Source organism: Panicum virgatum, chromosome 5N, assembly GCF_016808335.1.
Source record: "Panicum virgatum strain AP13 chromosome 5N, P.virgatum_v5, whole genome shotgun sequence".
NCBI lineage: Eukaryota > Viridiplantae > Streptophyta > Magnoliopsida > Poales > Poaceae > Panicum > Panicum virgatum.
Window position 1 is genome coordinate 11,931,832 of NC_053149.1, and position 13,218 is coordinate 11,945,049.

A 13,218-nucleotide genomic window follows, 5' to 3' on the forward strand; every position below is an offset into this window, starting at 1 on the left:
CGCCTATTGGACGACGTGGGATGAGGGCACAACGAATATACGATTCGCAACAGAACGAACCCCTGCAGTACTGCAGGGAGGCTCGTCCCTCCACATGGGAAAATCTATTCCTCGCACGCACTGCTAGCATGCGTGCGAGCTGTTGCAGAACGAGGCAGGCGACGCTTCCTGCAAGTGGGCCCGCACGCTATCCTTCTTTAACCTCAAGCTCGCGATGGTGGTTGGCGTCGGGGTTAGAGGAGCGGAGTTCTAGGGTTCGGGGGAGGTGAGGTAAGTGGCCGGCGGCGACATCGTCGCCGGGCGGGGGATCGGAAGTGGTGGAGGTGAAGGCACTTAGGGTTTGGGGTTACCAGAGTCTAGGGGCCTCCATGACCTCCAGCGGTAGAAGAGGAGGTGGCCGGGAGGGACGGGGCAGTGGCGACAGTTCGACAGGTGGAGGGTGAGGCGGTGTGGGAGCGCCGCCGACCGGGCAGGGGCAGGACATACGGTGGATGATGGCCTGCGGCGGGGGAGAGGAAAAAATGACAGCGGTTGATGGACGGCGCGGCGGCGAGAGTGGTTAGCGGCGGCAGCGGTGGAAGGTGGTGGCGGAGGCACTGGAGGTGCCACCGAAGCCGCGGAAGGTGGAGAAAGGTAGGGGCGAGCACTTGTTCGATGCGTCGCTCTCCACTTGCATATCAAAATTGTTAATAGCTATTGCCTGGTGCTCGCACCACAGTGCTCCACCGGTACGGCGGGGACGCGTGTCGCCATGCCGCGCGTCCCGCCTGCCGCAGCGCGGGAGCAAGCAGGAGCGAGCGCATGCTCCGCGCGGTGGTACCTGCCATGTAAGCGCCCGGCCTCGCTGACCGGTGGGCTAGCCATCGGGCGGAGCCCGCTTGGCGACGGCAGCACCTTGCCGCGGCGCATTCCGCGCGGTGGGAGGGAGCGCGCGCTCCGCGCCATGCCTACGGCCTCCTGGGCTCCCGCGCTCGCTGCCCGGTGGGCCTGCCGTTCGGTGGAGCCCAGATGGCGGCGCCCACAGCTCCCTGCGGCTAGGGTGGAGCGGGCGTCCACCGCGTTGGTGGATAGGGCCGGGGCAGACTGCAGCGAGGATGGCGACGCGTCGGGAGCGAGCGGCGCGCGGCCGGCCGGCCCTCATCCGCCGTCTGATCAGTGGGGGTGCCTCGCTGTGGAGCCCGGCTGCCTGTGGCGGGGGAAGGGAGCGGCGCCCGGGTGCGAGGCTGCAGCGGACGCGGCGCCTTTCCATCTGGGCGTGGCTGGATCCGCCTTGGATTCGCTCGTCTCACCGCGCCGGAACAGTGGCCCCCCGCCAGAACGTGCGCAGGCAGCGCCTGTCCGCCCTGTCCTCCGTTGCTCTCCCGACGTCCCGTCGGAGCCGTGCCTCGAGACCGCCCCGTCGTGTCGGCTTGCTCCCGAGCTTGATGCCCGGCCCGTTTCCCGCCGAGATAAGAGCCGCGCCCCTTCCCCCTCCTCTTCCTCCTCTTCCCCCATTTCTTCTCCCTCCTGCTCTCCTCCTCGTGTTCTTCCTCTCTGCTGGCCGCTTTTCCCATCTGCTCTGCAATCTGAGATCTGTGAGCCCATGCGCCTCTTGCTGTCGCCGATCTTTCCTTTGCTTGCGCGTTGCTAGATCCTAGCCTGATGTCTATATTCGTCCTCGTGTTCTGCAGGAGGTGGATCCGCGATGGCGCACGTCACCTATGGTTTCGACCTCGATCTGTTGGGAGAGGTAGGTCCTCCTCCACTGCCTTCTCTTGCTTCCTACTGGCGTGCTTTGCCTTGGTCCTTGCATGATTTCCCTAATGCCGCCGCTTTTTTCTGATTGATGCACGATCCCTTGGATTCTCTCCGATTAGGAAGCTGCATTCGCGTTGGGTTTGCCTGCGCTATAGATCTTCAAGGTACGCTCGCTATACATCTAAGCTTCTGTCTTTCCTTAGATTTAAATGATTTCATTTGTGCTGTTGTTCCCTGCTGCTATTAGATGATTGCTTTTGTTGAGCTGGGTGTCCTGTGGAGCTGATGTGTGTGTGCTGCTAGATAGAGAGCTATCGTGTCTTGATGCTTTATGTTGTGATCTTTTTTTCTTATATGTGGTTCTTGCTGGATCTTTCATTTGGAAGAACTTGTCTGAGGATCACCTCGGCAAAGTTTGTGCAAGTGGTCTTATGTACAGCTTCTATTGTCACAGTCTCTGAACAAATGCTTTGATGTGGTTTCTTTCGTGTGTTCCTCAATATGGGTTGGCTGTTTATTGTAGTGTCTATGCAGTGTATTTAACCATGTATGATGCTCTTGTGGTGGTGCCTTTTAAAGAGTTGTTAGACCTAGCACTTAGCATCTGGATAGTTTTGATCTAGAACAAATAAATATCTGCCAAGACAGGCTTTTTATAGATTGTGGGTGGTTGTGATGATATGGTGACTCTTACTTTGATCTATTTAATTTTGCATAGAAATCATGTGTACCAAGTTGTCAAGGCGTGGTTGAGTTTATTTACACAAATTTATGCCTACATTGTGATGATTGTCTTAGCATCTGACTAGACCTATCTTGTTTGCATTTCTGGGACATGATTTTGCCATTTGACAGATCTATAGAAATTCTATCTGTTTGCTAAAAAAAAGAAAGATTTTGGATGGTTGCATTAGAATGCACCATCAGATTCTTGCCCTTCAATAGCTTTTGGTGTGAGATAAATCAATGGGGTGCCTGCTTTTGAGATGTGTGTTGTGTAATATGAACTAATGGAAATCTGAGTTACCTGTTAATTTAATTTCATGTGCTAATAATGTATTAGTGCACAGAATGCTCTGAAATGTATTAGTAGTGTTTGCTTCTCCATTATTGGGTGACTTCCTTGCTGTTGGAGACTTTAGAGTTAATGGTTCTTTGCATGTTCAACCTATTAAAGACTGTTTGCCCAAACAGAATTTACAGATTTGTAGCCTTAGATTGATATATTCAGGCCTTATGGCTACGGCCTTGACATGTCCAGAGGTTGTGCCTCTGCAAGTATGAGGCTTCTCCCTTCCTGTGTCTTGCTATTGTGGTAGCCTTTTTAAAAAGTTTGTTATGTGCCCGCTATAGGACAGTTTGCAGATATGAAATTTTATTTATATATGTTCTGCAGGTACCAAATTGTATTTATGTGTGCTGCTGTATGGTTGCTAGGCTGCTGCTGCTAGGCACAAGCTGGTCCCTGCTTTGCTTCTGCTGCAGCGTCTTCTTGCGAAGGTAAGTCATGTTCGTCTTTGCCTTCCTTTCATATCAGCTCTTTTATATGTGATCCATTCCCCCTCTCTATGTGCACCTCTCTCTCTCCTGGTCTTGCGTTTCTTTTACCCCTGCACGTCTTCTATGTTGGAGTCTTTCCCTATGCATTTATATCTGAGTAGCTGTTGTGCGTGCGCATGTCTTATTAAATATTTACTACATGCTTCCTGCTGTTCTTTTTGTTTAGCCATGGCTGGGTCTGCGAGTGAGAGAGTGGCACGTTGTCGTGAGAAGGTCCAAAAAAGGAAGGCTATGCCGTAGAGTGTCCTACCTGCTTACCCTGTTGCCCGTTCGTTCGGCTACTCTAGCGAGCATGCTTTTGCTAACGGCAGTGGCCATTCCTGTGAGCCTGGCTTGTTTGGTCCATCCAACCAGCCATATCTGGTGCGCTTTGGCCAGCCTTGTCACCAGACTCCATTTCCCCCAACAAAAACAAGTGAGTTAGTTCCACACTCAAATGATCCATTGAATTACCTGTGAGCTTCAACGACGATCCTTTACTAATCTGAAATGAGCAGGAAAACGATCCTTGATGGACTGTCCTGCAAACATCGCTACACAGAACCGCCGTTACCGAATCAGTAGGATGCGCTATAAGAGATGCCCTGTGAATGATCCTGATGTTACTCTGTCAATCCCTCCTGACAAGGCCTCTGTAGACAAACTAAAAGGTCTTCCATCTATCCTTTTAGATCGCCTTTTAATTCTTTGACCTGCTAGCCATATAATACTAATCCTGCCTTCCGCTCCTGTAGAGGCTTACCCGGGCAGATCATACTACGGTGGCCCATCTGATGAGTGCCCGTAATGCGGTGTTGTGTTTTGGTTTCAAGAACGAGTGAAAAGTGCAACAAACCTATCGAAAAGAAAAGTTGTGTACAACCTTTGCTGTAGAGTTGGAAAAATCGATCTAAAACCTTTTAAAAGACCTCCTGCACCTCTATCTAGCCTCCTCAGATTTGATGGTGATGCGCAGTCAAAGCGGTTTCTTAGGCAGATAAGGTCGTATAATTCCCTGTTTGCATTCACTTCTTTAGGTGCATGTGTTGATAAGACGATAAACAATGGTACGTCTCCTTATGTCTTTAAGATAAACGGGGTTGTCCACCACCGTATTCGTTCTTTGGTGTCCCTGCGTGGTGCTGAACCTAAATTTGCCCAGCTATACATACATGACCCTGAACACGAGGCACAGAAATGGCTTTCCCTTTTCGAAGATGATGGTGGCTCCGCTAACCAGCCCGACCGAGCGATAGCGCTATCCCTTTTACAAATGTTGGACAGCCACAACAACCTTGTGAAGGCGTTTCGTTGCGCTAGAGAACGATTGGAGGATGCTGGCGACTAGTCACTGACTCTAAGGCTGCTAGGATGTAATTCTAGACAAGATGTCCAGTACAATCTGCCGACCAGTGGTGAAATATCAGCGATAATAGTCGGTGACTATTCAGCTGATGAATATACCTACGACATCCTTGTCAATTCTAAAAACGGCTGTATGAAATGGGTTTCCTGCCTGCACCCATGCTACATGTCCCTTCAATACCCACTTCTATTTCCCTATGGCGAGCACGGGTTCCATCTTGGCATTAAATACACAGATGCAGACCAGGAAGGCATCACACGTAAATATGTTACCATGCTCGAGTATGGTAGATTCCATATGCACTACAGGCTTAACGAACCAAATCCCTATACTTGCTATGGTAGATTGAGTGATCAGTTAGTTGTTGACTTTTATTCGACTGTTGAAGGCTCTAGGCTAAAATGGATAGCTGACCACCAGAAAGAACTTCGCTATGAATCTGTTCAGGGAATAGCTGATGCGATTGACAAAGGTTTGACTTCCGCGGACTCTGTTGGCGGTAGAACAGTTGTTCCTGCAAGCTTCACTGGAGGTACAAGGTACCATGTAATGAACTTTCAGGATGCAATGGCCATATGCAGAGTATTTGGACCTCCAGATCTTTTTGTGACTTTTACATGCAATACAAAATGGAGAGAAATAGCTGATGCCCTTCGTTATGAGCCAGGCCAATTACCAAGCGACCAATCTGACTTAGTTGTGCGAGTCTTTCATATGAAAGTTGACAAGTTCATAGAAGATATAAGAGAGGGCAGGACCTTTAGCGCTGTTCGGGCAGGTAGGCCTCCATATAATCTGGCAGGTATTGCCAATTTTCTATGCTTCATGTAAGCATGACTAACTAGCCCTACTAATCCTGCAGTTCTGTACACAGTTGAGTTCCAAAAGCGTGGCCTTCCCCATATACATTGCCTTGTGTGGCTAGCCGATTCAAATGCGCACTTTAACTCTTCCACTGTTGATCACTTTATCTGTGCAGAAATACCTGACATAGAGCTTGACCCACTTGGTTATGCATTAGTTGATGAATTTATGATACATGGCCCATGTGGCAATGACAATAAAAAATGCCCATGCATGAAGGACGATAAGTGCTCAAAGAATTTCCCTAAGTCTTTCCAGGAAGAAACTATAGTAGATGACTTTGGCTTCACCATCTACCGACGTAGGGAAGACGGTAGGCATGTGATCAAGAATGGTGTTAGACTGGATAACAGAAACGTTGTGCCCTATAACATGAACCTTCTTAAGAATTTCAATGTGCATATCAATGTTGAATGGTGAAATAAATCAAATATGATCAAGTACTTGTTCAAATACGTCACTAAAGGAAGCGATAGGGCCAAAATTTACTTTGAGGTTACTTTGAAAATAGCTAACGCCTCTCCTGGCCCTGGCTTAGCTCCACGCGATGAGATTCAGGAGTACATAGACGCTAGATACTTATCTGTCTGCGAAGCCTTGTGGCATGCCTTTGAGTATGATATCCACTACAGAGTACCTCCTGTAGAGCGGATGTATGTTCATCTTCCTGGAATGAACCATGTCCGTTATGAGCCGGGGGCTGATTTGTGAGCTTTGCTTTCTAGCCCAGCAGCAAAAAGCACAATGTTGACTGCGTGGTTTGATGCTAATGCAAAACACAGTGATACTAGAAACTTTGACCTACTGTGATTTCCCTAAAGAATGGACTTGGTGTGCTTCTGACCGTTGTTGGCGGAAAAGGGCACCTTGTGCCAAAATTGGTCGCATGTATTACGTGCATCCAACCACTGGGGAGCTCTACTATTTGCGCATGCTCTTGATGATAGTTAAAGGTGCGACAAACTATGCTGATGTCCGAACATTCAACGGTAGGGTGTACAACACATACTGAGAGGCGTGCGAAGCAAGAGGGTTGCTAGAGAGCGACAATGAGTGGATCCTGTTGTTTGATGAGGCTATTATCTCAGCATCATCCTATCAGCTTAGATATCTATTTGTCACCGTTGTGCTTTACTGCTCTGTCGGCAATGTTCATGCTTTATTTGATAAGTATTGGCTTTACCTTACCGATGATATAAGCAAAGGACTTGTGAATGCTCTTGGCAACCCCGGATATGCTGTTCCGCATGAGCAGCTGATGAACATTCTTATACTAAAACTGACAGATATGTTTGCAAACTGTGGGGGGAACATAGCCATGTACGGTCTGCCGAGTTTGACAATACAAACCTATGGTCTGTATGATAACCGACTAATTAATGATGAGCTTGATACCGAGCCTTTGATGCTATCCATGCACGCTTCATCCTTAGTGTCACAGCTAAACCCTGACCAGAAAAATGTTTTCGATCGAATCACTAACTGTGTTTTAAACGGGTCAGCTGGTTTTTTCTTTGTGTGCGGTCATGGTGGGGTTGGAAAAACATTTTTATGGAACGCTATTATAGCTAGACTCCGGTCTGAAAAAAAAATTGTCCTGGCAGTTGCATCATCTGGGGTGGCTTCCTTGCTGTTGCCTAGAGGACGCACTGCGCACTCGCGCTTTAAAATACCATTTGACATAACTAAAACTGCCGTATGTGCTGTCAAAAGGGGTACTATGCTTGCTGAACTTATACAGGTAGTGTCGCTTGTTATATGGGACGAGGCCCCAATGACCAACCGTTGCTGTTTCGAGGCGTTGGATAGAACGATGAAGGACATTCTGTCCGAGCATAAACCTGGCAATGCCATGCTTCCTTTTGGAGGCAAGCCTGTCGTTCTTGGTGGCGATTTTAGGCAAATCTTGCCTGTGGTTCGAAAGGGTTCGCGTGCAGCTGTGGTTGGCGCATCAATTGCTAACTCTAGGCTATGAAGGCATGTAGTTCTCCTTAAATTGCATACCAACATGCGCCTGCGGGACCCTTCATTGCAAGGGGCCCAGCGCGATGAGCTTTAGCGCTTTAGTGAATGGATCCTACCAGTTGGTGATGGCACTGTCCAAGCCGAGAGGAGAGGGGACGAACGCGAGCCCTCATGGGTTACTATTCCTAATGATCTACTAATTCACACTGAGGGTGACAAGATTGCTGCCCTTGTATCCGAGGTCTATCCTGATTTGCTAAGCCGCTATCGCGATCCTTCATATTTATCTTCCCGAGCCATTGTCTGCCTAAATAACCAAACGGTCGATGAAATCAATAGCTACATTGTCTCCATGCTGCCTGGCGATGCTAACAGGGACAAATATTGGAGAGACCGTTTTTATACCTAGAACAGCTCTTAACACAACTGATGTAAAATGGCCTTTCACTTTGCAGCGCAGGCAATTCCATGTCCGCGTGTGCTATGCGATGACAATTAATAAAAGCCAGGGCCAAACACTATCAAGAGTAGGCCTTTATCTAAAAAAACCTGTGTTTACACACGGGCAGCTGTATGTTGCGATTACAAGAGCCACGTCAAGAAGCGGACTTAGGATTTTGATCGAGAACGATGATGGAACGTGTGGATCTCAGACTCGCAATGTGGTGTATCGAGAGGTTCTTGCTGCCGCGTCAGCGGCAGCAGCCTAGACCTTTGCAGTGCAAATTGTTTTGCTGTACATAGATTTTGTGGGCTTATATGATTCTATTTTGAGACATCTACTGCGCAAGAAACCCTTGTGCCTTTTGCTGATTTACGCCTAATACGAATAGACAATGGTTCTTTGCATTTTGCTAAGGTCCTATTCTTGATTGGCTACTGTCCTTCATATTTGCTACTCATGCTCTGTTCAGGTTAGCTGTCTATGTTCACACTGTTTTCTTGTGTTTGCAGATGGCTGACCTGCTTCTCCCAAACCTTTTGACTGGGAACTGCAGCGATCGCGTGTGCGTTCGTGTTTCCAGGTTCTGGAACTTCTATGACACTAATAACGAAACAAAACTCCTTCACGCTGACATGGTCCTCATTGATGAGGAGGTAAGCACCTCTGATCTGCTCCTTAATTTACCCCTCCAGCCTCTCTTATCTGTTGTTAACCAGTAATTATGAGCTGTTTATTTTTCCCCCAACAGGGTAATAGCATCCATGCTCAGGTCTATCCTCCAGCTGATGAATTGTTCAAGAACCGCGTCAAGGAAGGCGGTGTCTACACCTTCTCCTACTTTCGGGTCAGAGCCTCCAACATCTACTACAAGCCAATAAAAAATGACCAGATGCTTGTGCTCACAAAATGGACCAAGGTGGAAGAAGTCCTTGTTGTTCCTCCTGCTTTCCCAATGTATGCCTACTCAATTGCCTCACAGTAACAGCTTCAAGCACGTATTGACAGCAGGGCACAGTTTACAGGTAAACAAATCTTTTCATGTTGTGTGCATTCGTTTTACAGTATCGATGCGGTATATTCCTCCATACGTACCCTGTTTAACCCATGGCTGTTTCTCCATATAGACGTTATTGGAGTCATAACTGACATTTCAAATTTTGGGACAACACAAACAAAGCTAAGGCAGGGCGACAGCACCAAGAGGACCGTCACTATACAGACAACAAGGTGATTTTATTGCTCAATATATACTTATGCACATTCTGCCATTTCAGGCTAATTTTGCTATTGTATTACAGCCTATAGATCCTGCCCCACCAATAGTTATAGGATTTTGTTTAAATGCCTATCTCTAACTAAGCCTTTCATCAATATATACTTATGCACATTCTGCCATTTCAGGCTAATTTTGCTATTGTATTACAGCCTATAGATCCTGCCCCACCAATAGTTATAGAATTTTGTTTAAATGCCTATCTCTAACTAAGCCTTTCATCAATGCTGCAGCAACATCCTCTTAGATGTTGTGCTTTGGTCAGAGCGTGCCACAGCTTTCCCAGCAGATGAAATACTCAAAGATGGCCAGACTTCTCCACATGTTGTGTTGTTTGTTGGTACTCTTGTCAAAAGCTTTGGAGGTATGTCCTTGTCCGGGAGTTCGTCTTGCAAGTGGTACATCAATCCTGACATTCCTGACACAAAGAAACTTCTAGCTAGGTGATGTGCTCATCTACACAGCTGAATTTTTAGATTGCCAGTATTTATTCAGCAGCTTCTAATGCCTCCTCATTCCTAACAGCGCCACAGCAGGGTATAAGCCAATTGCTTGGTCTGAGAGCTCAAGTGCTGCTATCCAAAAAGAACCTGCTCAGAAAAAAAGCTCTCTGAGATTTTACATCTCAATCCATTTGAGTTCCAGGTGCAAACTTCAATCCCTTCACGCATTCCATGCTGCTTCCATACTGCACTTCTACTGTCAGGGTTTTATTAGAAGCTTTTAGGTTTAGTCTCATTCAACAATTTATTGTAGCCTTTGTTCTCTTCTGACTCATGCTACTATATGCAGAAAACTGAGTTTATAGTCACTGTCGCTGTAAAGAAGATCGGCAGCAACTGGTGGTACAATGCGTGCAAGAAATGCATGAAGACAGCAAAACACCATGGTGATTCCTACAAGTGCACAAATGCTAAGTGCAACAACATTGGGATACCCAATCCAAGGTTAGTTATCTGAATTTGAACTTCTCATCCTTCTTGATCAGATACTTTCTGTTGCCTATTCTGATCTTAGCGTTGATAGGTTCAAGTTATCCATACTAGCTGGTGACGACACAAATGCTGCTGAGTTCATTCTGTTTGAGAGGCAAGCTCAGCGATTGACAAGGAAATCGGCTGACACCCTTGTGGCTGAAAACCCAACTGACTTCATTCCAGATGAGATTACAAGGCTGCTTGAGAAGATGTTCACATGGATAGTCAGTTTTACTGATAGCACCGAAGATTCCGGCACCATAACACTCCAAGTCAACACAGTGGTTGGAGAAGTCGGTCAAGGAGGCTCTATCATTCCAGCCATGCCAGCCACATCCCAAACATCCTCACTCATGCTGTCAGAAGGTGCCACCACCAGCGTGCATGGCGCTTCTCACCAGAGCGCTTCTCACCAGAACCAGGCTCTTCCTATGTCACCACTTGCTGCCTGCTCTGTTGATATCCATGCCTCCAATGCCTCCCCGGTCAGGCCTACCTTACCTGCATCTGATGCGCCGCAGACTCCACAGAGTGTGAAGAGCACAGCTAATTACAAGGTACGCGCTCCTCGATTTGTTATAAACTACATGCTGCTTCTTACATCACACATTCCTGATCGCCTTTGCATCTGTCATCATAGGATAAGTCTGAAAATCCTGCTGTGAAGCCTTCTAAGAGTGCTCTGGTGCCACAGAAGACATCCACTAGGAAAAGGTGAGGCATCCTTACAAATTCTCACGTGGACACACACCTTTCTAGAAATGCTTATAGTGCTGCTTATAGGTCCCGTTCAACAAGCAAAGGAAACGTGGCCAAGAAACTCCTCATTGATGATGAGGCCGAGGAAGACGACGGTGGCAGCAGCGGGGGTGCGGCCTCTGCTGATTAGCAAAGGTGTCCTTTTTGTGTCTCTCTTTTAAATCAAAAGCCTAGCCTATAGACCCTGGCAAATATGCTGATGTTCCTTTCAATCCAGTTATGTGGTCAAGGCTTATATATGTGATCACATACCTTTGCTCATGAACAAACTGGAACCTGATCTGCAAAGCTTCCATGAGCCTTCTTGATTTATAGACCAAAAGATGGATATAAACATATACATCCTGCATTTTTGCTTGCTGAATTTATGAAACAAATAATTTGCCTAGCTGCTGCCTACTTGTTTAGAACACTTGGTTGATATGTGGATGTTCAAATGAACTAGACATGTCAGGTTAGATGTGAATTTGAAAATGATTGCCTAGGTGGATATACTTGCTATGCTACTGCTCAGAGTTCTCTCGATGCACTCCCTCAAACCAGGTTCATCGCTGTAAATTCTATGTTCCTAGGATACATGTGCTAAGCCTGGAATGAGCTGGCTATTCTAACTAACCCAGAATACCTCCAGTACATTATAGCAGAATGTGGCAAGTAACTTTATTTACACATTACATGAGGACTCTCCAGTGCTTCTTTTACATCACCATGCTAGATACATATTGGGAATTTAACTTCTGTCATTTTGCAGCCCCAGCAAGGAAGCATGAGCAGACAGGCTCGTGCTCATTTTGCCGCTCCATGTTGCAGCCAACTTTTGGGTGTCTTTAGTCTGTGTCGACGCATCATCTTCGTCGGCATGTGCCTGCAACATGTGTAGCGTTTTGGTTAGATTTCTCTTCCAAAGACAATTCAAGTTAGTATCAAAAGCTACCGGCTAGGCTGCTTGGTAGCTACTGATACTGGTTATACCATTTATGGTGATCGAATGTGCTCTAGCTATGATGTCCTTGATGCCAGACAGATGCCAAAAAATGGTAGGATAGTTAGGTGATCGGATGTGCTGTAATCTTATGTTTCAAATTGCCGGATGGACACCTCAGATCTTATCGGTAGGGTAGCCCAGCTGAATGAATGTGCTGTAATATTCATCGTTTAAGTGCCGAACAAACACATAGGCAAGGTGGATGCATGTGTTGTGATGTTAATAGTCTAAATGCCAAACAATCACATTTGATTATAACTTTCTCGGATGTGTTTATGTGCCTAGAATGCGCATGCCAAATAACTCATAACGATTACTTTTTATTTTCTTACGTGTTTTTTTATTGTTTATATGGTAGGGCGCGGCGCGCCGAATGGTATTGTGGGTAATAGACCCCTTCACCCCTCCTGTGCTCGCCACTTGTGAGATGCAACGGGATGGATCCCAGTCGCGAGCGTGACTAATCAACGTCCCATCCCCACCCTGTAAGTCGCCGTGTGCCCGCGTGTCGTGCGTGCAGTCGTGAGCCAGGCCGTAGCAGGCCCTTTCACTCGTGCAGCCTTGACCCAGCAGCTAGCTAGCGGTTGGCGGTAGCCCAGCAACAGCAGCATTTCATGGCGGCCGATCGAGCTTAAGGTGGTCATGGATCATTGTGGTCTCTTCATAATTCAACTTAACCTTTAGACTACCCACAGTGGTCTCGATGCTAAAATTACCAAGGCCCATGATATCTCTGCCGATACCATGAAACCCAAAACGCACACAACATCAGTATTGATGCTGAGTAGTAGCGGAGCCGACTTGTCAAACCAATCCATCACCCACGCCATTGTTGCTTTGCGCGAGAAAAATTTCCCACTCTCCCTCTATTAATTTGTTTAGCTAGCCTCGGCGCACCGACATGCCCCGGTGCATTTTATTTTGGATTCCAGCATCGATCCCGCAGTGGTCGTGTCGATACCCTCTCTCCTGATTCAGCATCGATAAGAGCCACCACTCTAGCTACTCTTATGTATTTTTAATTTAATATCTAAACCAAATTTTAGGACCCTCCACCGCCCCTAAGCTCACCTGCTCTTCTCGGTGAGTCGCATGCCAATCGACCAAGGCAACCAAAATGGGCCCCCAAACGAGGAGACCAGGATCCTGGTGATCGGCGGCACGGGGCGCCTGGGGCCTGGGGGCCACCCCACCGCCGCGCTCGCCAGGGACTGGGGCGTCGCGCTCGTCAGGGCCGGATGCTGTACGGCAAGCCGCCGACCAACACGATGTGAATGTCGCACAACGAGCTCTTCTCGCTGTGGGAGA

The 13,218-nt window shown here is 47.5% G+C and overlaps 1 protein-coding gene and 1 long non-coding RNA gene across 3 annotated transcripts; both read left to right on the plus strand.

Annotated features, from left to right (window-relative positions):
• Nucleotides 1–9,070: 9,070 nt before the first annotated feature.
• On the plus strand, nt 9,071–10,348 carry LOC120675645. 2 transcript variants are annotated; one of them, XR_005675414.1, is made up of 5 exons: nt 9,071–9,143; nt 9,423–9,632; nt 9,715–9,834; nt 9,982–10,136; nt 10,216–10,348. It is a non-coding gene; the product is annotated as an uncharacterized LOC120675645 (long non-coding RNA). The 2 variants fall into 2 exon arrangements; XR_005675413.1 differs by having other exon boundaries at nt 9,726–9,834.
• Nucleotides 10,349–10,419: 71 nt separating this feature from the next.
• On the plus strand, nt 10,420–12,142 carry LOC120675644. Its single transcript, XM_039956849.1, has 4 exons — nt 10,420–10,723; nt 10,807–10,880; nt 10,950–11,060; nt 11,677–12,142. The coding sequence occupies exons 1-3, from the start codon at nt 10,490–10,492 to the stop codon at nt 11,053–11,055; spliced, it is 414 nt and encodes a 137-aa protein (XP_039812783.1). The 5' UTR covers nt 10,420–10,489; the 3' UTR covers nt 11,056–11,060; nt 11,677–12,142.
• The last annotated feature ends 1,076 nt before the right edge of the window (nt 12,143–13,218 follow it).